Raw genomic sequence first — 26,398 nt, 5'->3', positions numbered from 1 at the left:
CAAGATGATTAGAGATGATTCCAGTAAAGCACCTGTGAGGTGCTCAGGGATGATAATAATGAGCCAGCACTTACTGTGCTGATGGCTTTGCCTGCATTATCACTAAGTGCTTGTCGGAAGTTAGGTGCTGTCATAGCCCCATTTTACACGTGAGGAAGGTAAAGCTCAGAGAGGTTGAGTAACTTTTATCTGGTTGCACAGCCAGGATGTGGTAAAGCTGGGATGCAAACCTCGATTTCTCTGAATCGCCAGCCTCAGCTTTTATCCAGGACATGGCTGCCGCCCGCGGAGCCTGGAGAAGCACCTGGTTCTCCGCGTTCCCCCCGCTCCCGGGGGCAGGGAGGTTTGCTTCGCAGTTCCCAGTGGCCGGCCAGTCTCCCTGAGTTCCAGCATCTGCATTTGGCAGCCACCTGGCTGTGGCCCACCTGGGACCATCCCCTGGAGGAGTTTGCAGCCCCCTCCCCTCCCGGCTTGCTCCTGGCTGCTGCCTCCCCGGCGCCAGCCAGCGCTTCTGCTGCGGTGCCAGCCAGCCATGCGTGGTGGGAGCCAGTGGGCTGTGAAGGCTGCCTCTCTGCTGGGCAGTGGGGAGGGCGCCAGCCTGGGCTGGGAGGCAGGAGCCGCCAGCCGCCAGTGACCTTGGACGAGTCACTCTCCCGCTCTCCCGCTCTCTCGCCCTCGGCCTCCCTGTCTGCAGGATGTGGAGAGTCGGGCACGAGGGCAGGAAGGGCTGCTTGGGGCACCCTCTTGCCTGCCCTCCTGCCCAGGAAGCCACTCAGTGGCGTCTGCGGGATGCCTGGGCTCGGGTTCCTTCTGGGTGGGCTCGTGCGCCCTGTGCCTTTGCGGCTGGGGTCCTGGTCTCTCCTACCCCCCTCCCCCACTTCTGTCTGCTTCTTGTCCCCTGCCTGGCTCGGGGACGCTGCTTACTCTCGCTTTGAAGTCCAGCTGGCCGAGACCCCAGCCTCGCAGGTCCTCTGCCGTAGCCTTGTGGTGCCAAGACTGGGCTCCTTGTCGTGGAGCTCCGTGTGTTTGTCGAGGGGGCAAATGGGCTCTCGTTCAGCCGTCGTTCACTCGCCCATCAGTGAGATGGTCTAGTGAGCCTTTGCTGAGTGTGTGCCGCGTGCCAGGCAGGGCAGAGGACGACTGTGGCCATTTTGTGCAGGGGAGGTCGCCCTGGCTCCCCTGGAGGGACGTCAGCCGGGAGACCATCATGAGTGAGCACCTGTCAGTTGGGGTGAGGAACAGGGGTGGCAGGGTGCTGCGGGGCTGGAGGGGAGGGTCCTCATGGAGGCGTGGCTGCCCTGCGGTTGGTGTTGGCGCGAGAGGACTCAGAGGTGACCCCGGGGACTGTGGCTTGGTTGGCGTGAATGAAGACCTGCTCCAGGTTTCTTGGCTGAGGGGCCTCGGCCTTCGCTGAGCCTCCATTTGCTCATCTGTGAAATGGGGGCCATGGCGACCTCCCGTTGGGAATGTCAGGGGGTCCAGTGAGAATTCCCGGGCAAACTGTTAAGTGCCAAGTGGCACACGGGGGCCGATGGTGGAGCAGCTGGGGCTGTGCCTCAGAGGGGCCTTGGCTCTGACAAGCGTCCTGAAGGCAGACGGGCAACTGGGCCCCGTGTCTGTTGATGGTCTGAGAGGCCTGTGGGCTGGGCAGTGGGCCAGGGAGAGAGGCTGAAGGTGGCCGGCAAGGGTGGGCACGTGCTGGCCCCTGGGGGTGGGAGGGTGAGAAGGCGGGGAGTGAGAGGAGGACCCCTGCAGAGCCCCAGACGTGGTGGGGAGAAATGGGACCTTCGCCTGCAGGAGGACCCCTCTCATCCCCTGGCTGTCCTGCTCCGTTTGGTCCACTGCCCACCTCTGGGCATGCTGCCGCTCCATCCCGCTGCACCAGACGGGGCCTTGGGCCACCGGATAAAGGCCTCTGGGACCCTTCTGAGAGCTCCTGGCTCTCAGGAAGTCCTCCCTTCCTCTAACCTCCATCCCTCCTGTCCTGAGCCTTTCCCTCTGGCTGGGCCACTGGGGACATGGGGGTGGAGTTCTTCCATCTCTTCCTGTCTAAACAGGACCTCACCCCTGCCACCCACCTGCCACTGGGGTTGCCCTGCCTCCCCTCCCCTGCACAGTGGAGAGAGCACCCGGCCAGGAGTCCACAGCTGTGGGTCCCTGTGGTCCCCTCTCCTCTGGATCCACTCTCTCCTCCCGCTCGCCTTCCTCCTCAGGGGTTCCTGGGCGCCCCCCCTCCCCCGCATGGGAGCAGTTTGTCTTCTGTCTTGAGTGCTGCGTGCCCAGGAGGAGCCGTTGTCCCCTCCCTTCCCCGCCTGCCTTCTCTCATTTGTTCGCTTATTCTTCCCTCACTCAAACCCTTGAGTGGTGCTCTGTCCCTCCCAGAAGAGTCACTCCTCCAGGGTTCAGGCCTCTGCCACCCACCCTGGCTGTCTTCTGCCACCCTCCTGCCCTGTCCCTTCGTGCACTCTCGTCTGAAGCCCAAGCAGGCTGCTGCTGTCTCCTGATGCCCCCCCACCTCCTCCCAGCCTTTGCCACCCCCGTGATGCCCTCTCCCCGTGGCGTGGCTGTGGCTCCACCTCCCGCCAGCCCCCCAGGCCCCACCTCTCGGCCATCACCTGCAGGAGGTTTTCCTGGATCCCAGCGTTTTCCTCTCTGCACCCCTCAGCCCTGCATCAGTCCTCCCCAGCCTACAAGCTTCCTCGGGCCTCAGGGGCTTGTTGGCTGCTCCCTTTATCTCCTGCACCAGCCTGAGGCCCCGGGCGGGCGCTGTGGCTCTCCCTGCACCCTCGGTCTCCGCCCCCAGCACAGGCCTGGCTCGAGGGGCTTGTTCCTCCCTGTCCGGTTCTGAAAGTACTTCCGCCCCCGTGCCGTGACCTCTGGGGGCCTCTCAGCACTCCATGAGGTGGCAGAGCTGGGACTGTGCTAACTCCTTGTTGCACAGCTGGGGAGACCGGGCCCAGGACTCCAGCTCTCAGACCCATGCTACGCCCACCGGCCTGCTCTCGGATGGGAAGGTGTCCCCTCCCCCTCCAACCCTGGCCTAATGGGAAGGGCCAGACGAGCAGTGGGTATTGCTGGGAGAAGCAACATATGTCTGGGAAATTGTCCGTTTCCCTCCATCTGCTGTAGAGAAGGTTGTTTTTCTCAGAAGTAAAAGTCAGCATCAGCCTGGGCCCTGGGGATGCTCATGGCGGCCAGAGTGGATGCTGCTGCACTCTCATTGGTCAACAGGGCGGGCCAGGGAGAGCCTGACCCCTAGGGCAACCTCAGGTACTGTCACACGGAGATTTCTGTGTAAAGAGAGCTGCAGGTGCAGAAGCTGCTCCTGACCCAGGCTGGGGCATTGGTGAAGCCTTCTTGGAGGAGGGGGCATTTGGTCTGGGTCTTGATGCATGAGTAGGAGTTTTCCAGGAGGACAGTTGAGGGATGATGTTCCAGGCAGAGGGAATAGTGCAGAGAACAGTAAAGAGTTTAGTGTGGCTGGAACACTGTGAGGCAGGGGCTGGACAGCCCGCAGTGGAATGCCAGGTTAGAGCCTGCTCTTGATCTTGCGGGCCGCAGGGAGTCGCTGATGGGTGTCTAGCAGGCCTGGGATGTGGGTAAATTCAGAGGAGTCCCCAGCCTGATAGGGGAGGCAGATGCACACCTGAATCCTACTCCTGTGAAGCAAAATGGGGTAAAGGCTGGGCAGAGGGGCCCTCGGGGGCGCAGAGGATGGAGTAGGCAGCCTGCTCTGACTGGGGATGCCACAGGAGCCTCTGATGAAGGTGGGGGCCCCGGAGCCAAGGCAGGAGAGACTTTGAAGGGGGGGTGGGGGAGGAGGATGGCCTGGTCAAGGGCCCGGGTCAAGCCGGGGTCACTGGGATGCTCTAACAGCCTGGAGTGGGGGCTGGGAGAGGAAAGGAGTCGGGGCCGAGGATGGAAGGACATTGGGGTCTAGATTCTGGAAGGCAAAGGAGAAGACTGAGGTGGGGAGGGCGCTTGCTAAGGACCTACTATGTGCTGGGTGGGTTTCATCTTCCTGGCAGCTCTGCCAGCTCTAGAGATTGCCCAGTGGGCAGGCAAGGCCCAGAGAAGCAGGGTGCCTGTCCAGACCGCCCAGCCTGGCAGTGGCCCAGTGGGGCTTGGGCGAGCCCAGGGCCTGTGAGCCTGTGAGCCCTGCCCGGAAGTCTCGTTGTGGTTGATATACAGCAGGAGAATTAGAAAGAGGGCCGCTGGCTAATGAAGAGTCAGCCCCCTCCTGGGGCATTTAAAACATGATTGGATTTTCACCCATCCATCCTGCCTGGGCTTCGGCTTCTGTGTCAGAAGCCAACTTTGACCTGCTGCCTCCCTCAGACCACCTCACGATCCCGTTGGGAGACAAACGGCCCCATTTGTTTCCCTCCGAGAGAAATCGATATATCCTTTTAATCAGCCAGAATGTCTTCCTGCTAATCTCTCTCCAGCTCTCCTGTGGGGCTGCATTGCGCATTTCCATCCCTTCCACCCTGTGGAGCCGTGCTCTGCTCCTCTGGTCTCCCTCTTCTCTCCCCCAGTTTGAATCCTGACACTGGTGCTCATTGCTGTGGGATGCTGAGCAAACAACTTGGCCTCTCTGGGCGACGGTGTCTATCTCTATGAGAAAGCAGGAGGAGAAGGCTTGGCTGGCTCTGAGGTGCTGTACAAACACGAGGGCTTGCGGTGTTGGGCTGCGGGAGAGAGCCAGGCTGGAGGTGGAGAGAGCAGGTGACCAAGGGCTGCACCTGGCTCCTCCCAGAGAGTGGGGTGCGAGGCTCCCAGTCCCTCCCCCATGTCGAGTGAGGAGATGATTGTGGACTCAGTGTTCCCCAAGGTCCGGTCTGAGCTCTGCCCAGTGCAAGCTTGGTGACTTCAGGCAGGTCCCTCCTCCTTTCTGGGTCTCAGTTTCCTCAAACATGAAATTGTGGGGGAGGTTGGGCTAGCTCAGTGATTTTCAGTTGGGGGTGTTTTTGCCCCGAGGGGACCTTTGGCAACATCTGGAGACAGTTTTGGTTGTCACAGCTTGGGGAAGGTGTGCTACTGGTTTCTAGTGGATAGAAGCTGAATATTCCATGATGCACAGGACAGCTTCCACAACAGAAAAACTCTCCGGCCCTATGTCAGTAGTGACGGGGCTGAGCAAGCCTGGCCTAGGCTGTCCCTGAGAGCTCTTGAAGCTCTGAAAGTGCGGGAACAGTGTGGCCTGGCCTTGCCAGGAGGAGGCCTGAGACTGAGAGTGGGGATCTCTGAAGGAGGAGAGAGGACGGTGCCAAGTTCCAATCTGAAGCATTTCTTGTGGTCACATAGAATTGAGTTTAAATCCTGGAGCTGCCATCTACTAATGTGTCACATTCCCAACCACCTTCCCATACAGCCACCCAACCAGCTGTCCCCCATCCATCCATCCATCTACCCATCCATCCACCCATCCATCCACCACCCATCCATCTGTCCACCACTCATCCATCCATCCATCCATCCATCCACCCATCCATCCATCCACCACCCATCCATCCATCCACCACCCTTCTATCCCTCCACCACCCATCCATCTGTCCACCACCCATCCATCCATCCATCCATCCACCCACCCATCCATCCATCTACCCATCCATCCATCCACTCATCCATCCATCCATCCGCCACCCATCCATCCGTCCATCTACCCATCCATCCATCCATCCACTCATCCATCCATCCATCCACCACTCATCCACTCATCCATCCACTCATCCATCAATCCATCCATCCACCACCCATCCATCTGTCCACCACCCATCCATCCGTCCATCTACCCATCCATCCATCCATCCATCCACTCATCCATCCATCCATCCACTCATCCATCCATCCATCCAACACTCATCCACTCATCCATCCACTCATCCATCAATCCATCCATCCACCACCCATCCATCTGTCCACCACCCATCCATCCATCCATTTACCCATCCGTCCATCCATCCATCCATCTATCCATTTACCCATCCATCCATCCATTTACCTATCCACTCATCCATCCATCCTCTCACCCATCCATCCATCCATTTGTCTGTATTTCCATCTCGTCATCCATTCACCTGCCCACCCACCTATCCATCTACCTAACCCTTACATTCATGCATTCATCCACCCACCTTCCCAACCATCTACCCATTCAATTATCCATTACCCAGATGCCCTACCCCCACCCTCCTATCTACCCATCTGTAACCCATTTACTCATCCATCCATTCGCTTGTTTGGCGGATGCTTGTTAATTACCACACCTCCCCCAACCTCTCATCCACCTTGCATCTGCTGAATGCCCAGCCCAGCCCTGTGTTGGGGCCATCACTGTCTCCTTGTACTGCTTACAAGGCCCTTTTGAACCTGACTGGTTCTCTTCACCTTCTGCGGGACTGTGAGCTCCCCGAGGACAGGCTCCATGTTCCATTAGTGCCTGTCTCTTCTTTAGGCCTTGGCCCTGCACATGGTGCACGTGCAGCAAAGCTTTCAATGAAGTGCATCCTAGTGAGGATGGAGGTGGACAGAGATAAGGCAGACCTGGAAACTTACACAAAGGGCCTTGAACGCCAAGCCAAGGAGTTTGGAAAGTCTGGAAGGCAGTAGGGAGCCATGGAAGGCTTTTGGTATTTCAGGAGCCCTCTGGCTCTGCGTGGAGGATTTATCAGAGGAGGCAAGCCTGGAGGAGGAGGGTGTTCAGAGACTCTGGACTGAGAGTGCGGGCTGCCTGGGGCAGGGTGGGTGCAGAGGAGAGGATGGAGAGGAGAGATGTGGGCGGTGCAACGGGCAGGTCTCTGAGGTGGACATGGAGATGAGGGAAGGGAGGCTGCTGAGGGTCCTCGTCCTGAGGGAGAGCTTCCAGGGTGCAGGTGACTGGAGGCATCGCTCGTGGGGGTGGGACGTGCAGAGAATTCGGTGGTCTGGGGAGAACGTTTCCTATCCCATTTTGGACATGATGAATTTGAGGTGCCCAGAGACATCCTGGGGCAGTGTCTTGGGGCCTGTTGCTCAGCAGTGGGTGAGCCTGGGGCTGGGACGGACTCGGGACCTGGTCAGCCCCTGGACCACAGGAGTCGAGGCTGTGGGAGTGGATGTGGGGTCAGGGAGAGAAGAGGGGAGGCCAGAGGGCTGGGGAGCCTGAGAAGACCCAGCATTTAAGGGACAGAAGACCTGCCCAGTGGCTGTGGTGTCCCTGGGGCCCAAGGTGGAGAGAGATTCTAGAACAAGGGTCTTGGGGTTTGTGGACCCAGATGGGGACAACATGCATATTTGTTTCCACTGACCTTAGACTGAAATTTAGCATTTCTTTCTGTTACAAATGGAGGTAACAAACCACGGTGGGGTCATTGGTGGTTCCTGTGACTGTCACCGTAGCAATCAGCGCTATTTCCATGTCACGGCACGGTCGTTGGAGAGCCCTCAGGACATCCCCGACGCCCGTCACTGCTTCACAGTCACGCAGTGTCAGACCCACGCTGGCTCCGGTTATTCATTGTGTTGATAACGAAGCACCGTAGTTCTCTATCACAAATTTGTTTTTTTAAAAAATATTTTGACATCTATCTTGACATAACTGGCTTCCTTCCTTTCTAATCCCAAGCGTTTTTTTTAAAAGAAATTTATGCATTTAAAAACATGATTGTGAGAAGGGGCCGCTGAGCTTCCCGGGGGCACAGGAAAGCCTAAGAATGGCCGCTGCTGCAGGAGAGCGGTCGGCCATGCCCGGTGCCGCTGGCCCGGCGGGCGAGGAGGAGGGCTCCACGTGTGGAGTGTGTGTAGGGGCGTGAAGGGCTGTGGGGCTCCATGGGAACGCACCCGTGAGCGTGCACACGTGTGTGGTCAGGGGCAGGCAGGGGAGATGTGTGTCCCCCAGGAGACCGAGGGAGAATGTCATCGCCCTGCGTCTAGCCCTCACCCTCTCTGTCCACGTCTCCACCAAGTGTCCACTCGTGGTTTCTGGAGGGCAGGGGCCACATCTTCTTCGTTCAGGGTTCCCAGAGCCACTGTGGGCCAGACAGAGGGAGGCCTCAGTGAGGGGGTGCTGAATAAATGAATAGTGAATGATGGACATTAAAAAGGAGAGGAGAGGAAATTCAAGGTGGGAAGGGAGGCTGCAAATTCCTCCAGTGCAGAAATCCCTCCTTAGCCTCCTTGATACCTCCCAGTGATGGGGACCTCACTCTGTCCTGAGGCTGCAGTGCCCCCGAGCACAGAAAGGGATGAATGTGCTCTGCCCTTGGAGAGCACAGCCTGTTTGGGGCTGAGAGACCAGGACAGACCACACTCGGTTCGACAGCTGCTATAAGAGCTGTGAGGGCCCAGGGGCGGTGTCTACACCACCTGCCTAGGAGTCCAGGAGGCTTTCCTGCAGGCACACCTTCTCTGTGGGTGGGCTCCTGAGGTGGGGTCAGCCCACAGGCGTGGGACCCTGGCCCCCCAGGGGCCTGCCTCACCCTTCTCTTCAGCAGTGGCTGAAGCAGTGGCATCTGGAGAGTCTCCTTGGCTGGAGCATTCCTCCCGTGGACCACGTGCCCCAGGTTTTCTGCCAAGCTGGCAGCCCCTGTTCCCTTTCCATCACCTCCCCCACTCCGGCTGTCTGCGCCGGACACCACAGCCTGCTGGGCATCTGGGAATCAGAGACTTTGGCCAAATTCAATGAGTTCTCAGATTATCAGGGTTCTAAGAAGTGGGTTGGGGGCAGAGACGGCCCTCCAAGGAAGGAAGGGAGGGCGCACTCCCTCGTCCCTCCCCCTAAGGGATCTCAGCTCACTGAGGCTCCATAGCTTATAAGTAGACCAATCAGCCTGGGTAGGACTGTGTGTCATGGGGGGAGCTCCCCGTCACTGGAGGCATGTAAGCGGAGGCCTAGGACCATCTGCCCAGCAGGTCTGTTCACTTTATGGAGCAACTTTCTGTCCCAGCTCAACCACTGTGTCAGCTTGGGCAAGTCCTGCTGTCTCTGGACTTTCATTCGCCTCTCTGTAAAGTGGGTGCCGCCGTGCCTGTCTCCCAACACTGCTGTGGGCACAGGCGGAACAAATCCTTAAACAAACAGAGGATGGGATGGTGTGAGCTTCCAATCCTGGCTCTGTCCTTTGCTAACAGTGGCTTTGGGGAAGTCTGTGAGACGGGGTGACACCCCTCCCTTGCAGGCTCGTGGTGAAGGTTACGGGGGTCCGTGACAGCAGGCGGCCCCCGAGATGCTTGTGTTTTCTTAATTGTTGCGTTTTGATTTTTCCTCCTGCGGGTGCTCTTCATCATGTTACACTTTTTTTTTTTTTTAAAGATTTTATTTTTTCCTTTTTCTCCCCAAAGCCCCCCAGTACATAGTTGTATATTCTTCGTTGTGGGTCCTTCTAGTTGTGGCATGTGGGACGCTGCCTCAGCGTGGTCTGATGAGCAGTGCCATGTCCGCGCCCAGGATTCGAACCAACGAAACACTGGGCCGCCTGCAGCGGAGCGCGCGAACTTAACCACTCGGCTACGGGGCCAGCTCCATCATCATGTTACACTTTTGATCAAGGTAAAACACACATGCAGTAGAGCTCACAAATTGTAGTGTCCAGCTCCAGGCAGTTTTCCTTGTAAACACCCTCCCATGAGCCCACTCAGGCCAAGAAGAACACCTCCAGAAGATGGAGGGATCCCCAGAAGCTCCCTCATCCCAGCCCCGATGGATTCTGCCCCCCAGTTCCCACTGCTCTGACCTCCTTCCCTGTGGGTTAACGCTGCCTGATTTTTTCACTTCACATACGTGGATTCAGAGGCTCTTTGCTCCTTGGTGTCCGGCTTCCGTTACCCGACGTTCCGTCGTTGAGCTCCATCCATGCTGTTGCGTGTACTGCGGTTTGTTCTTTTTCATCACTGGGCAGGATTCCATCGAATGGATGTACCACAGGGGTTCTCAGCCTTGGCACTGTTGACATTTGGGCCGGATAATTCTTTGCGGAGGGGCTGTCATGTGCGTTGTAGGATGTTTAGCAGCATCTGGTCTCTACCTACTGGCGGCCAGCGCCCTGCCTCCCCAAGTTGTCACAACCAAAAATGTCTTCAGACATGGCCACATGTCCCCTGGGGTTAGAGTCATCCCCGGTTAAAACCTGCTGCCCCACTCACTCTCCTGTCGAGGGGCACTCGAGTTGATCCCAGGTTGGGGCTGTTAGGAGTAATACGTGCCTTTCGCAGGCTTCTGTCGGCATTTCTCTGGGGTTTGGACCCAGGAGCAGCATTGCTGGGCTTATGTTTTGCTTTAATAGATGCCGCCAAACAGCTTTCAGAGTGGTTGTTGCTCATAAAAATAAGTCGAATGAAGGAATGAATTAGTGAATGGATAGCGTCTTTAAAGTTCAGGGCCCGGAGCATGGCTGACATTCAGAATGGTAGCCACTGTCACTATAGTGCGTGCTATGCAGCTTCACGTCACGCCAGGTCCTGGAACAGGGACGCACTCTGGACACCTCCGGGGCAGGAGTGAGTCCGGTTCATCTCAGTACACTGATGCACAGGCCAGGTATACAGCCGGTGCTTCACAGATGCTTGTGGCCCTAGCCTCAGGGGAGCACAGAGCTGGCCCGAGAACCTGGGTCTGGAACCTCAGGCCTCAGCCTGGGAAGGCCCAAGGCCTCAGCTCCCATCCTTGGAGCCACTGGGGACCAATCGGGGAGGGACTCCGGAGCAGGTCCTGGCCCACCTTCCCTGCCTCCGTGGTCCAGGAGGATGCAGCCCCCAGCCGCTCCCTCCACTTGATTTATTTAGACAACTGAGGTGCACCCAGGAAATAGATAGGATTTCAGATTTGACAAAAATAAAAACAAACTTGGCCGTCCCAGCCAAACCCAGCACTCCCACCCACCCTCCCAGATCCCCCCAATTATAGAAACTGTGACTGTCAGCAGGGCCTACAGGATGGAGGGTGGTGGTTGCCATGGTAACCGTGCAGGCCTCTGGCTCTAGCTCCTGGAGAGGAGGCTGCCCCAAGGGGCCTGCCCGGACACCAGGCACTGTCCCTTCATTCAGTCACTCTTCTCTCTAGGAAGTGGCAGGTCTGAGGGGGCCCCTGGCATGGTGGCCTCCCTGGGGACCGTGTTCCCCCAGTTTGCACCCCAGCCTTCTCAAGACTCAGCAGCAAGGACGTGGGGTGGAGTTATGGTTCTGATCAAGCTCGGCCTCTTACTGGGGCCCTTGAGGCCAGCATCCTCCCCTTGCTGGCTTCCCCTGCCACTGTCTCCCAAAGGTGGGTCCTTCCTCCCCAGCCCCTGGTGGAACATCCCCCTTCCAGACTCCACAAGGCACAGCCAGATGGGCTGATGGCTGGGCTCACCGCTGCCCCAGGACCCGTAGGGAGGAGACCTTTGGGTGAGAAGGAAAAGCACATATTCCATTGACCACATGCTGGTCCGTCGTACTCCAGGCTCTGTGCCAGGTGCCGCCGAGCATGTGGCTGAGCACATGGGATCTGGAGCCAGCAGAGGCGGGTTCAAATCCTGCTCCTGCCGCTTACCAGCTACAGGAACCCCAGGCCTGGAGCCCACTCTCGGTGACTCAGTTTCCTCATCTGTAAAACGGGGTAGCAGTAGTACCTGACAGTTTGGGGGAGCTCTGCTGAAATTCTGGGGTGACTCTCTGCCGTGTCAGGCCTGAATGGACTGATTCTCTTTGAAAGGCTGTGAGTGAAGAGTCAGCATTTCTTATTTTCTTCTTGTGGTCGTATTAAGTAATCGGCACAAATGCCAGCGTGGGGTTCTCAGTCCTCTGCTGGTGAGGTGGCTTTTTTCCCCCAAAGCCAAAGACCAGGAGGCCCCGAGCCGTGTTGTGACAAAGGGCGGGCTTTCTCTGCTGCACAGCACGTGACCAGCCTGGGCCCCAGACCACGGCTGGAATGCTCTGTGTTCTGGGACCTCACGTGCCTGCTGTCAGGTTTAAATGAGATAATACGTGCTGTTTGATTACAAAGCTCCGTGGCAAACAAACACTGCAGAACACTTGAGAAACGTTCGCCCCTGTTGCCATTATTGCTGTTGTCACCCGGTGCCTGGCACACAGCAGGCACTCGATGCATGCTCATTCATTCACTGCTGGGCTCTGAGGCCCCAGTTTGGACCAAGGAAGGCGTGGGCAGAGCAGGTAGGGGTGAGACATGGACGGGGTGGGGGTGAGGTTAGGGCCTGGGCTGCAGGTGGGGGCTGGCTGGAGGTGGGGCTGAGAGGGGCTGGGGGCTCTGCAGCCCCCTGAGGACCCTGCGGTGGTTTTTCTCCCCGAGCTGAGCAGGTGTTGGGAAAGCTCTGCCTGCCGAGGAGACCGTTGATTGGATCACCGTCGAGGCCTTTCCCCATCTGAGTTTCTCAAAGGTGCCCATGGCTGCCCGTCAGGGATCTAACCAGCTTCCAGTGACCGCGTGTGGCCGTGCCGAGCGGGCGGGACACATGCGGAGCCTGGACGTTTGGGGATGTGGGGTTTCGCTGTGGGTTTGTGGTTCAGCAGTGGCTCAGGGACCCCTGCAGGTGGGGAGCCTGTGGTCTGCCGGTCACTTCGCTTTGGGCTCGCTGTGGCTCGTGGACAGCTCTCTGCCCCTCTGTTTCCCATCTGAGCAACGGGCGATGGGAGTAGTTGCTCTCTGGGGACCTCGGTGAGGTTGTTCTGTGACAGTCACTGCAAGAGGAGTGACAGTCTGAGCGAGGAAGCAGACAAGGTGTCATGGCCTCAGATGCCAGGCAGGGGCTTTGAGCCTTGCCGTGAGAGGCAACCGGGAGCCACTGAAGATCCCCTGCGCTCTCGTAGCCAGCGCTCAGGTCCAGGAATCCCATACTGCCCTTCTGGGGCCTCTGTCTGCCCTCAAATGGCCCCAGAACGCCAGAGCTTTGCCCAGCTGTGCCTGAGCATCCTCAAGGCTTGTGACTCATGGTGGAAACCTTAGGCGTTTGGCCAGGCTGTGGAGTCGCTCAGCCCGGAGACCTCGACTCCCTCTGACAGCCTCCTGCCCCACGCTACGGGGTCTGGTTCGACTTCAAGAGGGCTGGTGCCTTTGTTCCCCGAGCCAGCGGGGCGCTTGTCAGGAACCGCGGGCAGCGCTGCCAGCTCTGGCCTGACTTCTGAGCCTCATGGGCTCTTGGAAGGGGCCCAGGCTCTGCCATCTGGGATTTCCCCGAGCGCCTCCGGGCAGGGCTGAGACTGTCCATCTCGGAATGTCTGAAGCTGAGCAGTCTAGAGGTGAAAGCCACTCCATCTGCCCTCTCGAGGGACTCAGTGCAGCGGGCAAGCTGGACAAGCAACAGAGGCAGCCCTGGCAGTGGCTGCAGACACCACCGAGGCAGACCGTTTGGGCTCCGCGCTGACTGTGTGACCTTGGGCAAGTCCCTCCACTCTCTGGGTCTGTGTCCTAGGTCTGTGATGAGAAGGGGGGCCATGTCCCTAGGAGCCTGGCACGCAGTTGTCGTGGTTACTGCCAAGTTCATTACTGTGATACCAGCTAGACCAGGTGGGTAGGGAGCAATTCTGGAGAGGAGGCTGGACCACCACCTTGGGAGCAGGGAAAGGTGCTTCAGGGGAAGCTTTGAGAAGAGGTGAGAAACGAACTGGGTTCTGAAGGATGAGTAGGAGTTTGCCTGGTAGAGTCCATAGAGGGAAGGGAAAGTACGTGCAGAATATGCTTGGGGACAGCAAGAAGTTCAGTGCATGTCAAGGCCCGTGGGAGGAGCAAGGCCAGAGGAGTTCACTGAGGTCAGATTCTAGGCGGTCTTGGGTATCAGGTAAGGAGGGTAATGGGGAGCCATGGAAAGTTTTTGAACAGGGGAGAGGCATGGTCAGAGTTGTGGTTAATCTGGCAGGGGCAGAATAGCTTGGGGACAAGAAAAGCAGGCTGTGGCTTTGTGTGCCATCTCTGCCTTTTTCCAGCTGGTGACCTTGGGCAAATCTTGTTCCCTTCGTGTCTCAGTTTCCTCATTTGTAAGTGGGGCCTATAATAGCGCTGTGAGGATGAAACGAGGTAACACTTGTCAAGGGCTCGGAGAGGGCTGGGCATGTGGCAGGTGCCTGGTTATTGTGTGGAGCAGATTGGAGGGGCAGAGACCAGAGCTGGAGGTGAGCGGGGAGGCCGTGCAGGGTCCAGGCAAGAGAGGCTGAGGACAGGCTGAGGCCTCAGGGGAGGGAGGGGGAAGTCACAGGCAGAGACAGGCCATGCGTCACAGAGGAGAGCACTGGCCTTGGAGTCCAGCAGGCCGGGTGTGAATCTAAGCTCTGGCACTTCCCAGCTGTGTGACCCAGGAGAGGCCCCTGGTTTCTCTGTGCCTCGGTTTTCCTCATCTGTAAAATAGGCCTGCTGAACTCTACTGCTCAGATCCCTGGCGAGGGAGAAGTGGGGGTGCCAGGCCTGTGGGAGACACCTGCTAAGTGCACTTTGAACTTGAAACTGGCAGGAAGGACAGGGGGAGCAGAGGAGGTGGCTGGAAGGCAAGCGAGCACGACGGGCTGGGGGGAAAGACAAGGGGGATGGGGGATGTTCGCTGGTAATTAGAACGTTTGAACTTCAAAAAAGTTAATTAACGATGAAGCTGCTGCTGGAGCGATGCTCAGGCTAGAAGGGGGCCCTGGCAGCCACTGAAATTAATTACAGGCTGTGGTGGGAGAATGGCAGTGGGGTGGGGGTGGGGGGCAGGAAGGAGCAGGGCTGGGGCAAGGAGGGTCTGAGAGGGAGGTGGGAGGGAGGGTTGTCATCTCAAGGTGAGCAAGGGCCAGGGACGGGAGGGAGGCTGTTGCCGGGGAAACCAGGTCCGGCTCCCATCAGGCAGGAGGTGCTTAGCCCTGCTGGGTGGGGTCTGGCTGAGGGTCTGGCTCGTATGGCGACATCCAAGCTTAGAACAAGGGCTTTGAAGTTGAGGGGTGAGGGTTTTCATTTGGGAATGCTTAAGAATCACTGGATGTCAGAGTGAGTGAGGCCCGTAGAGATTTATTCCTTCATTCAACAGACGTTTATTGACCTCCTACTAGATGCCTGCCACTCACAGCTCTGAATGCAAAACCCCTGTCCCCTTGGAGTGAGGTTCTAGCTGTGGACAGACAAGGAGCATGTCAACAAGACAGCTTCAGGGCATAAGTGCTCAGGAGGCCATAAAGCTGGGAGAGGGTGGCAGTCGGGTGGGAGAGGGTGACTGCTGCGGGAGTGGGTCAGAGAGGTTGGGTGGGGACTTCTCAGAGGAGGTAACAATGAAGCCAAAGGGTCAGAAAGCAGCCCTTGAAGGTCTTGGGAAGAGTTTTCCAGGTAGAGCGCATGGCATGTGCAAAGGCCCTGAGGTGGAGAGTGCCTGTGGTGCCTGAGGAGTGGCAGGAGGACAGTGAGGCTGGAGGGGAGTGAGCAGGGCAGAGATAGAAGGAGATGAGGTAGTGGGGAGTGGTAGGTGGGGCCTTGCAGACCACAGCGAGGGCTTCAAAGTTTATACTGAGAGAGACAGGGAGCCATGGCAGGGTTTTGAGCCGGGGAGGAGGTGATCTCTCTGATGTTTTCAGCAGCTCACTGCTGCTGCAGGGAGAGTGGACCAGAGGGGCCCGAGCAGACCCGGGGGCCCAGTGAGGAGGCTCCTTGACTGCCGGTGGGGAACCTGCAGAGATTCAGAGACCTCAGAGCGGGTCCGTGCAGGGCCTGGAGCTCAAACACAGGCCCCCTGGTTTACACTTTTACAGCGCAGGAGCTTCCCTCCCTGCTTCCTGGGGCTCAGTTTCTGGGGGCAGGAAGGGGGTGTGTAGGCAGTGTACCCCTCCACTGACAGAAGGAGGACCCGTGTAAGTCCAGTTTCCCTGGGGCCACCCTCTTTTCAATGAGGCACAGGTTTTTGGGGGCCCCGTGGAGCTCCGACCCCTGGTCCTCTGACTCTAGGAGGATGGGAGGGGCGGGTGGTGGGACTGGGCTTTGTCGCTGTGTTCTAAGACTTGGCAGGATTTCACCAGGAAGGAAGGGAAGGGAGAGCGTGTGGATGAGGAGAGCAGCCTGGCCGGGGGAGTGAGGGGGAGCCCATGCATCGGGTTCCACGCATGGGCCCCAGAGCCCTGCCCAAGGCTGGGGAAAGAGATGGTCTCTAGCCCCCCTGGTTGCAGGAGACGTTCTGCCTGGGCAGGCCTGAGGAAGCCGAGCCCACCCTACTTGGTGCAGGGCTGGGGGGGGCCTAGGTGCAGACATTCTGGAGTCTGGAGAGGAGCTCTGACCTGGCCATAGGGGAGGAGAGGAGGACAGGGGCGTCCAGCTAATCTCAGCCACGCTGGACAGGCCCGCTGCAGGCTCCACATCCAGGCCTCCGGCAGAGAGGGAGCGGGCATGGGGCAGGGGAGGGGAGAGGTGGTCAGAGAAGGGAGGCAGTGACAGTCAGAGGGAGGGGTCAGAGGCACAGAGGCAGGAAACTCCAGAGATGGCCTGCCAGCCAGGCCTCTGGGGACCTTGCCCTTCTGGGCCTGAAGGGGACTCTCAGGCTGGGGCCAGGAGGTGGGGCCGGGGGTCCTGGCAGGCTGTAGCTTGGGGTTTGGGTTCTCTGGTGGGTTTGGCGCGTGTGGCCTCACACTGTCTGTTGTGAGGTGGGTAGGCTGGCTCCACGGTCTTTGAAAACAGGCATCGACCCATTCAGGGAAGGCACAGTAGGAGGGAAGAGCCGGGAGTGGGGTGTCCACCTGTGTTTGTGGTGGGTGGGGTATTACATTCCAGGGTGCACTCTGCCCACTGTGGCAGCGGCGGCCCCACTGTTTTGTCCTTAACTCTGTGTGCACGTGGTTCGAATGTGTCAGCATGCTGGTGATCCTGCTGAACTGCGTGACACTTGGCATGTACCAGCCCTGCGATGACATGGACTGCCTGTCGGAGCGCTGCAAGATCCTGCAGGTGAGGCTGGCCCGCCCCACCCCGCGCACCAGCCGTGCCTGCCGGCCCCACAATGCCCCGCCCACCCACAATGCCCGCCCTCCGGCCCTGCCCATCCGCCCCGCCCCTTCCCCGCTGTGCCGTCCGCCCTGCCTTGCCCGCCACGCCGCATCCCCGCTCCTTGGCCTGCCCTGCTCAGCTGGCTGTCTTCTTCCTCACTCCCTTACTGGTCTTACCCATTCTCCTTCGTGGTCCTCTCTCCCTTCCATCCCCTCCTCTCCATCTCCGGGCTTCTGCTCTTGTGCAGGCCGGCATCTTCTCCCACTAGGCACCACCCCCAGCCTCCTCCTGGTCTCCCCAACTTTAGACTCCCCCCGCCACCTCGCCCATGCCGGTAGAGCACCAGTGACCTCTGCCGAAAGCCTGCCCTTGGCCCCCGAGTGCTTTTGGAATAAAGGTCAAGCTCCATAACTGGCTCTTGATACCCTAAAGGAGTGGGCCTCTGCTTGCTCTCCTGTTTTCACGTCCCGAGGTCCCAGGTGGGGGCCTGGCCTTTGTACCTGCCACCATCCCGGGTGGCACACGTGTGCCGTAGGCTGGGTGTTGGGCTCACCCCCATTTTACAGCGTGGAAACACTCTGGGCTGTCTCCCTGGGAAAGCCGGATTCCTCCCTGGGGGAGCTGCCCTCTGCCTCCCATGTTTCCACAGGACTCAGCAGTTCCCAAGCAGCCCAGGGCCTCTGGATCCCCTGGGGCTCTTGTTGGAGACCCCTGGCTGGTCCCGAACCTGCAGAGTCAGAATCTCTGGGGGCGGGGGTCTGGGGTCCCAGTGGGTCCCAAGCTCCTCAGCCAGCCCCAGGTCCCCGGGTGGAGTCAGAACTGGTTAGCCTCAGTGGGTACTAGGCTGGCTGCCCTGCTGGGTGGTGAGCTCACCGAGGCCTCCTCTCTGGGTCCCCGACCCCTAGCCTACGTCCTGCTGTCAGTAGGAGCTCAGCCCCTTTTGCTGAGTTGAACTGACTGCAGCCCTCATTGATCCCGGAAAGAGCAATTCCACCCAGGTCCTGTCCTCAGGAGATATATACTCGCCTGAGCCCTAGTTAGGGACACGTTTGGGCCTCCTTTCTGAGCAGAGAAGGCAGCGCTGAGACCTGTGCCCGTGGGGGAAGGGTCAGGCCTGCTTGGAGAAAGCTCCTCCCATGGGGGCTTTGGAGTCAGGTAGACCTGAGTGTCAGTTCTGGTTCTGCCACTCACCTGCTGTGTGACCTGAGGCAAGTTGCTGAGCCTTTCTGAGTCTCAGTTTCCTCATCTGTAAAATGGGACTGTTCATGGGGGTCATTGTAAGAATTAGAAGAGAGAGTGCAGGTCAAGTGTCCAGTGCCTGACAATTATTAGGGAGAGCCTCTTTGCCCCACTCCCATAAGGAACAAATAAAATGGGCTGTGTGACCTCGGGCAAGTTCATTCCCCTCTCTGGGCCTCAGTCTTCTCATCTGTGAAATGATTGCATTGGACCAGGATCTCTGAGCTTCTCTTCCTGCCTCTTCCAGGAGAAGACGTTTCCAGGTCTTTCCCAGGCCCCTCGTGTCCATGCCCACGTCCCCACCTCACACTGTAGCTCTGACCCCTGGGTCCTGCTCCGAACCTCACACTGTCCCTGCTTCTTGCCTTCCTCCTGCCCCTGCAGGTGTTTGACGACTTTATCTTCGTCTTCTTTGCCATGGAGATGGTGCTCAAGATGGTGGCCCTGGGCATTTTTGGCAAGAAGTGCTACCTTGGGGACACATGGAACCGACTGGACTTCTTCATTGTCATGGCAGGGTAGGTGGTGCCCATTGGACGGGACTGGGCCTCTGTAATTTAACGAACCCACGGGGCTTTGGTGATAGTGAGGAAGCTGCGTGGTCATGTCTGGGGCCCTCCTGGACCCCCGAGGGGGAGGACTGATGCCCCTTCACTGAGTGGCCTGGACAGACAGACAGTCTGTCCTCCTCTCTGTGGTCACCTTGTGTCCTCCTGCACCATCAGCTGATACTGGGTCTGTTTCCACTGACTAACTGTATGACCCTGAGAAAGCCACTTGACCTCTCTAAGCCTCAGTTTCCTCAGCTGTAAAACAGGGATAATAGTAGTCGTGTCAAAGTGAGCACCCGGGGAAAGTTAGCTCTGATTACTGTTATTGTTATTGTTATCATTATTGACATGGAGCATAGACTCGAGCACCGACTGCAGCCTGTGGTTATTCTTATTTCTACCAAGACACAAGCTGCCGTCGGAGGGGCCCGGGGACAGCAGAGCCTATCTGCAGCATCTGTGCCTTATTCTTGCTTTTCTGGATCCACCAGGCTGGCGGCCCATTCACACCTTCATCCAACAACCGGGGGTGGGATGCGCTCCTGCCAAGTGTCAGTGCTGTCCTAGAGGAGGGGTCCGCAGCACAGCAAGCCCAGACGTGGGCTTTGTCCTTCCCGACTACTGTCTGGGAGAGGCAGGCCACAGCGACCGGGGTGAAGGTGTCACACACAGAGAGGAGGGCTCTGGGCAAAGCGTTGTGTTTTCTGAGAGCATCTCTGAGCCAGGCTGGGGACTTGGGGGCTTGGGGACTTTCCTGAGGGTGACACACAAGAGCTGAAGGTAGGTGTTAACTGTGCCCAGTATTGGGTCAATATGGCAGAGGTGAGGAGGGAGAGAAAAAGGCTGGAGGCCCGTGAGTGTGTGTACCTGTGAGTGTGTTCGTGTGTCATTGTATGAGTGTGCGTGTATTCACGTATGTGAGTGTGTCAGCATGTGTGTGCTGCCGTGGAGAAGGGGCAGGGAGGGTAGTCAGGCACATGGCCGAGATGGGGGTCAGCACCACCAAGTATACGCTAAATACCGCGGATGTGTTCTGAAGCGAAATGACTTGTCGGCTAGTGTTTTAAAAATGTTACACCTCTTCTAAGCATCCTTTCTACAAACGGTGTTCAGCTTCACAACCACACTGTCAGCAGCTCTTCAGACCTAACTAGCAGTCACGCTGGGTTCCTTTGGTTTCTCGTGAACCATGTCACCCCTCTGTCAAGGTCTTATTCTCATTCTCGTTCTGGTTTGGCTGGAGGATATCCTGAAGTAGTCTTTATAAAGAAAAGCTGTTTGGATAGTGTCATTTTTCAGTCTTGCCTGTGCAAACATAGATTCCTCTGATCTTCATGTGTGAAGGACAGTTTTCATCTGCACTGTTCCAGAACCATCATGTTGATCCCTTGGAACCTGGCACGTGGTACCGTTCAAATCTACGACACGGCACTGCGGGTCGTAGTGGAGGTCTGAATCTTATTTCTTGGGAACAACCTGCTTTTTCCTTGCTGGAAGCTTGTAGGGTATTCTCCTTACTTTCAGACTTTAGACCCTTCACTAGGGCCAGACTGGGTGTAGGATCGCTCCCTGTGGGGCCTTTTGGAACTCAAGATGCGACACGTATGTTCCTTCAGGTCAGAAAGAAATTCTTTTATTTCTTCTTTGATCGTTGCCCATCCTTCTCTGCTCTCTCCTGCGATTCCCATTAAATGGATACTTCTCTCCTCTCTCTGTTCTGTACATCTTTCCTCTTTCCCCTCACAGACTTCATCTACAGCAGGAGAGATGTCCTTGACTGGGTCTTCTGAGTCACTAACGACACCCCTTCCTCTGTTTACAGCCCCTGTCGGAAGCCTTCATCTCCTCTGCGTCTCGTTTATTCTCAAGATAGCTTCTCATTTATTTATTTATTTATTTAGAGGAAGATTAGCCCTGAGCTAACACCTGTGGCTAATCCTCCTCTTTTTTTGCTGAGGAAGACTGGCCCTGAGCTCACATCCGTGCCCAAGTTCCTCTACTTTATATGTGGGATGCCTGCTACAAGTGTGGCTTGACAAGCGGTGCATAGGTCCACGCCTGGGATCCAAACCAGCGAACCCCGGACCGTGAAAGCAGAACATGCAAACTTAACTGCTGCGCCACCAGGCCGGCCCCCCCAGGATCACTTCTTGTTCTTGAGTTTTCAGAAAAGCTTGTGCCTCTTTTTGTTTTATAGATGCAGTATTCACTCGAATCTCCTTATGGACACTCAGTGGGCTTCTTAAAAGTCCTTTCCTGATCCTGAAGTCAAAGTATAAATTCCAAAAAGCTAAAAAACAAATGACCCCCACACCAATCTTAGGAGGAAAGTGTATCACAGATTTATTCCACTTGTGAGGGAGGAACCAGCAGAGTTAGGACAATGGGTGCTGGAGGAAGAATGCTTAGCGTCAGAGCTGCTGGATGACCCACAGGGTCAGAAAGCCATGACCTTGGGGGTTATCTTTTCTGTCGGACAGAAATCACTTACGGAAATCGACAAGTTAACATGTAATTTCACAGCAGCCAGACCTTTAATTAACAGTAAATAGTGACTCAAACAGAGGAACATTCCTCTGGATAATAATCCTTAGATGGGTCTGTTAACCCCACGATGACGTTGTGAGAAATACCGCCTTCTCTTTGCCCGTTTCCAGGTTTTAGGATAATTTTTCTTAATTCCTGTCTTGGGGAAGTCATTTGTTTTGCTGGCTCCGTCACTGCCCCCCGTGAGCGTGCCGCCTGCCCTTTGGACTTGCAGAGTCTCCTCTGTTGCTTAGTGACTCCCCTCTGTCTCCTCAAACTTACAGATTCAGACAGTGAAGATCTGAGCTGAGCAGAGTGAGGAGCTGGCCTGTGAGGTCTCCATTCGAAACTGTCTTTTGGTCCTTGGGGTGGGGGCGGGATGAGGTGGGGTCCGCAGGGCAGCTCCTCCTGGCGGGAGGGAGGGCTGGCCACGTGTGCAGTGGCACAGGGCCCCATGCTTGGTTTAATGCTCTGCGGTCACCATTTAAAAATTCTTAAGTTTTGAACAAGGGGCCCTGCGTTTTCTTTTAGCACTGGGCCCCCTAAATTATGTAGCTGGTCCTGGCTAGGGAGGAGACTCAGTGGAGACCCACGTGCCCAGCTCTGTGCGGGATGCTGGGGACGCAGGTGACCCCGACCTGTCCCTCTCTTGAAGGTCCTCCCATCCTTTACGCCTAGGGATGGCATGGCTGCGGAGGGCCAGATGGGAAGCCACAACCCGGGGCTCCCCAGGTCTGCTCCCACTCCAGACCCGTCCCCAGAGCTGCCTGCCCAGCCCCCGCGGTCCCACCCAGGCTTGGTGCTATAAATGTTCTGTTTCCCAAGTAACAGGCCTGACATCCCAAGGATGTCTTCTTCCTTCCTGCTCCTCCCCTTCCCAAAATTACTGGCTCCTTCTTCAAGCGACAGAACCTCTGCGCTGGAAGGTTCCTTAGAGGTCAGAGCCTTCTTCTCCACTCTAGTCAGCCCTTGCTTGCATGCTGCCACTGCGGGGAACTCACCATCTCACAAGGCAGCCAGTCCCCAGCTGGGACAGCCTAATGTGCTAGAAAGTTCTTTCTTTCACTGAGCTGACATTTGTCTTCCTGGAGCTCCTGCCTGATGGGCCCATTCACTCACAAATCAGCATTTATTGAGCACCTACTATGTGCCAGGCCTTGTGCTGGGCAGGGGGACACGAGATGAGACAGATGCTGCTGTGATCTCAGGGGCCTCACAGTTTAGAAGTAGATATAAAACATACAATTCTAAATAAATCCTAAATTGGGATCAGTGCTGTCACAAAGAAGCAGAGGGACCTGATTTAGACAGAGGGGTCAGTGTCCGGCTCCCCAAGGAAGAGGCTCCAGGTAGAGAGGACAGCATGCAGAGGGCCTGAGGGGCCATCTGAGGAAGTGAGGGGGAGCGGAGGGGGGTGTTGGAGCTCAGGGACCCCCGGGGTAGGAGTGGGTGCAGAGAGATGAAGCCAGAGATGGGGGCAGGGGCCTGACTGCACGGGGGTCCCGAGCCTGCAGACTCAGGACAGTCCTTCCGAACTCAGGAGGCGTCTCCCCTTCTTCACATGAAATGTCCCCAGTGCCTCCCACCATTTGTCAAAGGACAGGTGAGGAGGCCTCACCTGCTGGACTCCGCTCAAGTGACCAAGGCCGTCTTGGTCCCTGGCTGGGAAGCAGGAGCCTGCCTCCCAGTGGGGACTTATGGGGCGGAGAGGACGGGCTGTCCTTGTCCCAGGGCCGTGTAGGATTGTGGTGACCTGCTGAGAGGCTGTGCTCCCTGCCACCCCAGGTGGTATTCACCCTCGAAGCCAGGGTCTCTCCCACCTCACTTTTTTTTTTAACCCAAATACCAAACCTGGCATTTCTTGCTATCAGTTTCATCTTACAGGGCTCTCCTGGAGTCCTGATCCAGTCACTCATTACATTTACTCCCTGTGCTCCATCAGACCAGGACAGCGAGCCCTGAGGCACTTCACTAGAGACTCTCTTCCAGCGTGTGACAACGCCCCAGTAATCATCGGGTAATAGCTGAACCCACCTCACCGTCTTATTGAAGCCACGTGTTTCTGCCCTTGTCCATTAGGAGGTCATGAAATATGCAATGACGTTCTTGTTGAGCTTGAGGTCTTCTTTATCCGTATCTCTCCCTTGGTGCATCGTGCTGGTAATGCAACCTCCTCCCCGAAACCAAAAACATGAAATGGCCATTGCCGGCTGCATGGCTGGGTGGGGGTGGGGGGGTGCTCGGCCCCGCTATTAACAGTTTCCCCAAGAATTCCAATGCCAGGTCTCTGCAGGGACTGCTCCAGAAGGAGGCCGAGCCGAGCCTTGCCAAGAGAGTGGCCGGCTTGGGCCCCGCCTGAGATGAATGCAGGGAACAGGAGCCGCCTTAAGTCTGGAAGCTCTTGAAAGCTTCCGGCTGGGTCTGAGGGCACCCGGAGAGGGGCTGGGTGGGGAAAGTGGAGCAGCTGAGGGCTGAGGGGGAGCAGACAGGGGAAGGGCGACCTCCCCAGTCCTCAAACACGTGCACAGCCTTGCACCCCTTCTCGGTGCTCCTCAAAATTCAGGGAGCAACAGGATCACAGGGCACATGTTAAAACACAGATTCCTGGGCCTCAGCCAGGAACCAGCAGGGATGGCAGGGCCTCGGAGTCTGCATTGTAACCAAACGCGCAGGCGGCCCAATGCAGGTGATCTAGTTCATCTGACCTTCATGGAGCCCCTCCTTGGGAGGGCTTCAAGTGGAAATCACCATTCCCAGTTTGGAGAGCCACAGGAAGGGGAAGAGGCATGGGGAGGGCGCCATCGCTGATCTGTGTCCAGGATCTGAGTTAACTCTCATGACAAGTAGAAGTGCTTTGCAAACAGAACAGTGGGGGCTCCTCGCAAGAATTTCTATCGTCATTAATAATATCAACAGAAATAGCAGTAACGTCAGGCACTCAGCACCTTGGCCAGAGCGTGGGAAGGAGAGGCTGGGCCAGGATTATCACACCCTGGAAACATCTCCTGAGTACACGCGGGGAACAGCTCCCCCACCCTGACTGTTACAGGCGCTTGGGAAACGAAACGTCAATAAGAATTGTTCCTCAGCCCCGGAGGAGAGCTTTCTAAAAAGATGAGGCAGGCACGTCCCCTCTGCGGTTGCTGGCTGAGAGCTGCTTTTGTCCAAAGCGCCCCATCGCGGGACTTTAGAAAGCAAAGGGAATTGAGTCCTCTTAGGCATCACCCAGGGCTGTGTGAAAGTATGAGCATCTCCTGTTTGCTGAGTACTCACTGTGATCCAGGTGCCGTGCAGGATCTGGCTTAATCTTCAGCCAAGCTCTGGGAGGGAGGGACTGTGGTCAGTTCCATTTTACAGATGAGGCCTGGGGCCAGGGAGCCATTTGCCCAAGGTCACAGGCTGGTAAGGGGCAGAGTCAGGAATGGAACCCAGGGAGCTTGGCTGGGAGCAAGTCCTGGTTCTGTGTCACTTGTGGGTGTATCTGTCAGGGATGTCTTTGGCTGCAAGTAACAGAACATCTCACCAACAGTGGCTTGAGCAAATCCTGGGGTGTTTTTTCTGACGTAACAGTAAGTTGCGAGGCTGGTGGTCACTGGGTGACGGCTCTGTGATAGGGAGGGTGACGTCCTTATGATTTTCCAGGCCTTTCTTTCATGGTCACAAGGTGGCTGCTGAAGCTGTGGGCGTTGTGTCTGCATTGAAGGCTGGAGGGTGAAGGGAGCCAGGGCCATGTTGGCAGTGCCCATCCACTTGGATCAGGAAAACACTTTCTTTGCTAGCTCCTTCCCCTGTCCCAGCATGCTTGGCCAGAACTGGGTCTCGTGGCCATCCTTAGCTGCAAGGGAAGCCAGGGAAATAGAAAATATCATTGAATTTGGCTGGATCAACCAAGAATTGTTGCCGGGGCCAGGCAAGATTAGAAGAGAGAACGCTCATTGGGTGGGCGACTCTCAGAGTCTGCCACATTCCTCTCCTTGGGCCTGAGTTTCTTCATCTGCTCTGGACCAAGGCTGTGGCCCTGCCATGTCTCCAAGCCCTGGCTGGAGCCCTCGGAGCTCTGCCTTGGCTGACCGGGCAGGGCGTGTGATCTTTTGAGAAACCTAAAGTCAAATACTAACCCTGTGCAAGCTTCGCAGAGGCCTGTCCCTGCCAGCAGACCCGGCTGTGGTTATGCTCATCAGAGTGTCATCACTGGGGCTGTTTCCAGAAGCCTTGGAGCTGGGCTTCCTCCTGCAAGGCCCCATGCACAGTATCTGTGGGTCAGGGAAGCACACCCTCCTGGCCCTGTCACTGACTCTACACCCTGATATATCCCGGCTCTACAGCTCTGTCTGCTCCAAGGACTAGGTGCGCTGAGGGCAGGACCAAGGCTGAGTCATCACCCTGGAGTCCCTGGAGCCTGGCCGTGGGCCAGCATGGTGGGGGCGGCTCTGTGACTTGTTTGTTTCCTATCTGTTGTGCCCAGGCACCGCAGAGCTGGGGGAGAGCGTTTCTGGGACCATTTTCTTTAAGCTGAACTGGCCGTTGGGTGGGCGTGGATCTGGGAAAGTTCTAGTGGGAACCTTGGAGTGGATGATTTCTCATCTGCATATGGAGTAGAGTGGGGGAGAGAGCGATGATCTGCTCAGGTCCGTTTCCATGGAAACAGGATGCTAGATGCCAAGGGGAGGGGTGTAAGTCACCAGAGATTCTCGGGCCACAGGTTAACAAGCCAGACCCCAGTTGTCATGAATCAGGCAGGACGCTCTCAGTTACACGGGACAGGAACCCGCGGATTTATCGTCTTAAGGGATTTATCATCTCCTTCCCTGGCTTCAGGGCCAGCTGGATCCAGAATCCTGACCGTGCGTCCTCCCGTCCCACAGCTCGCTGGCTCCTCTGGGCTGACCTCCATCCCTGGGAACTTTCCTCTCGGGTGCGGGCGCCGGCGGGCAGCCCCGCGGGCTCACGGTTCACTGGCTCCCTCTGGTTCAACAGAAAGTCTCCTTCCCTTTCCCAGCCGCTCCAACGGGTGTTCAACGGAACCTCCTTGGCTGGGATTGGCTGGCGCGGGTCATGTGCTCACCCCTGAACCAATCCCTGTGGCCGAAGTGAGGCAGCGCTCTGATTGGCCAGGCCTAGGTCAAGGCCCACCCCCGACACCCGGCGTGATGCTGGCTGCCCACGTGCCACGTGGCCTGAG

At 57.2% G+C, this 26,398-nt stretch overlaps 1 protein-coding gene across 3 annotated transcripts in view; it reads left to right on the top strand.

Annotated features, from left to right (window-relative positions):
- CACNA1I (calcium voltage-gated channel subunit alpha1 I) overlaps positions 1–26,398 on the top strand; it is a 113,325-nt gene that overhangs the window by 15,478 nt on the left and 71,449 nt on the right. For all 3 annotated transcript variants that reach the window (XM_070506847.1, XM_044779495.2, XM_070506846.1), the window contains exons 3-4: positions 16,750–16,861; positions 18,524–18,657. In XM_070506847.1, coding sequence (XP_070362948.1) covers positions 16,750–16,861; positions 18,524–18,657 — 246 coding nt within the window. The remainder of the gene's footprint in view (positions 1–16,749; positions 16,862–18,523; positions 18,658–26,398) is intronic.

This window comes from Equus asinus, chromosome 4 (assembly GCF_041296235.1).
Source record: "Equus asinus isolate D_3611 breed Donkey chromosome 4, EquAss-T2T_v2, whole genome shotgun sequence".
NCBI lineage: Eukaryota > Metazoa > Chordata > Mammalia > Perissodactyla > Equidae > Equus > Equus asinus.
The sequence above is the reverse complement of the archived record's forward strand: the minus strand, read 5'-3'. Positions and strand labels throughout refer to the sequence as shown.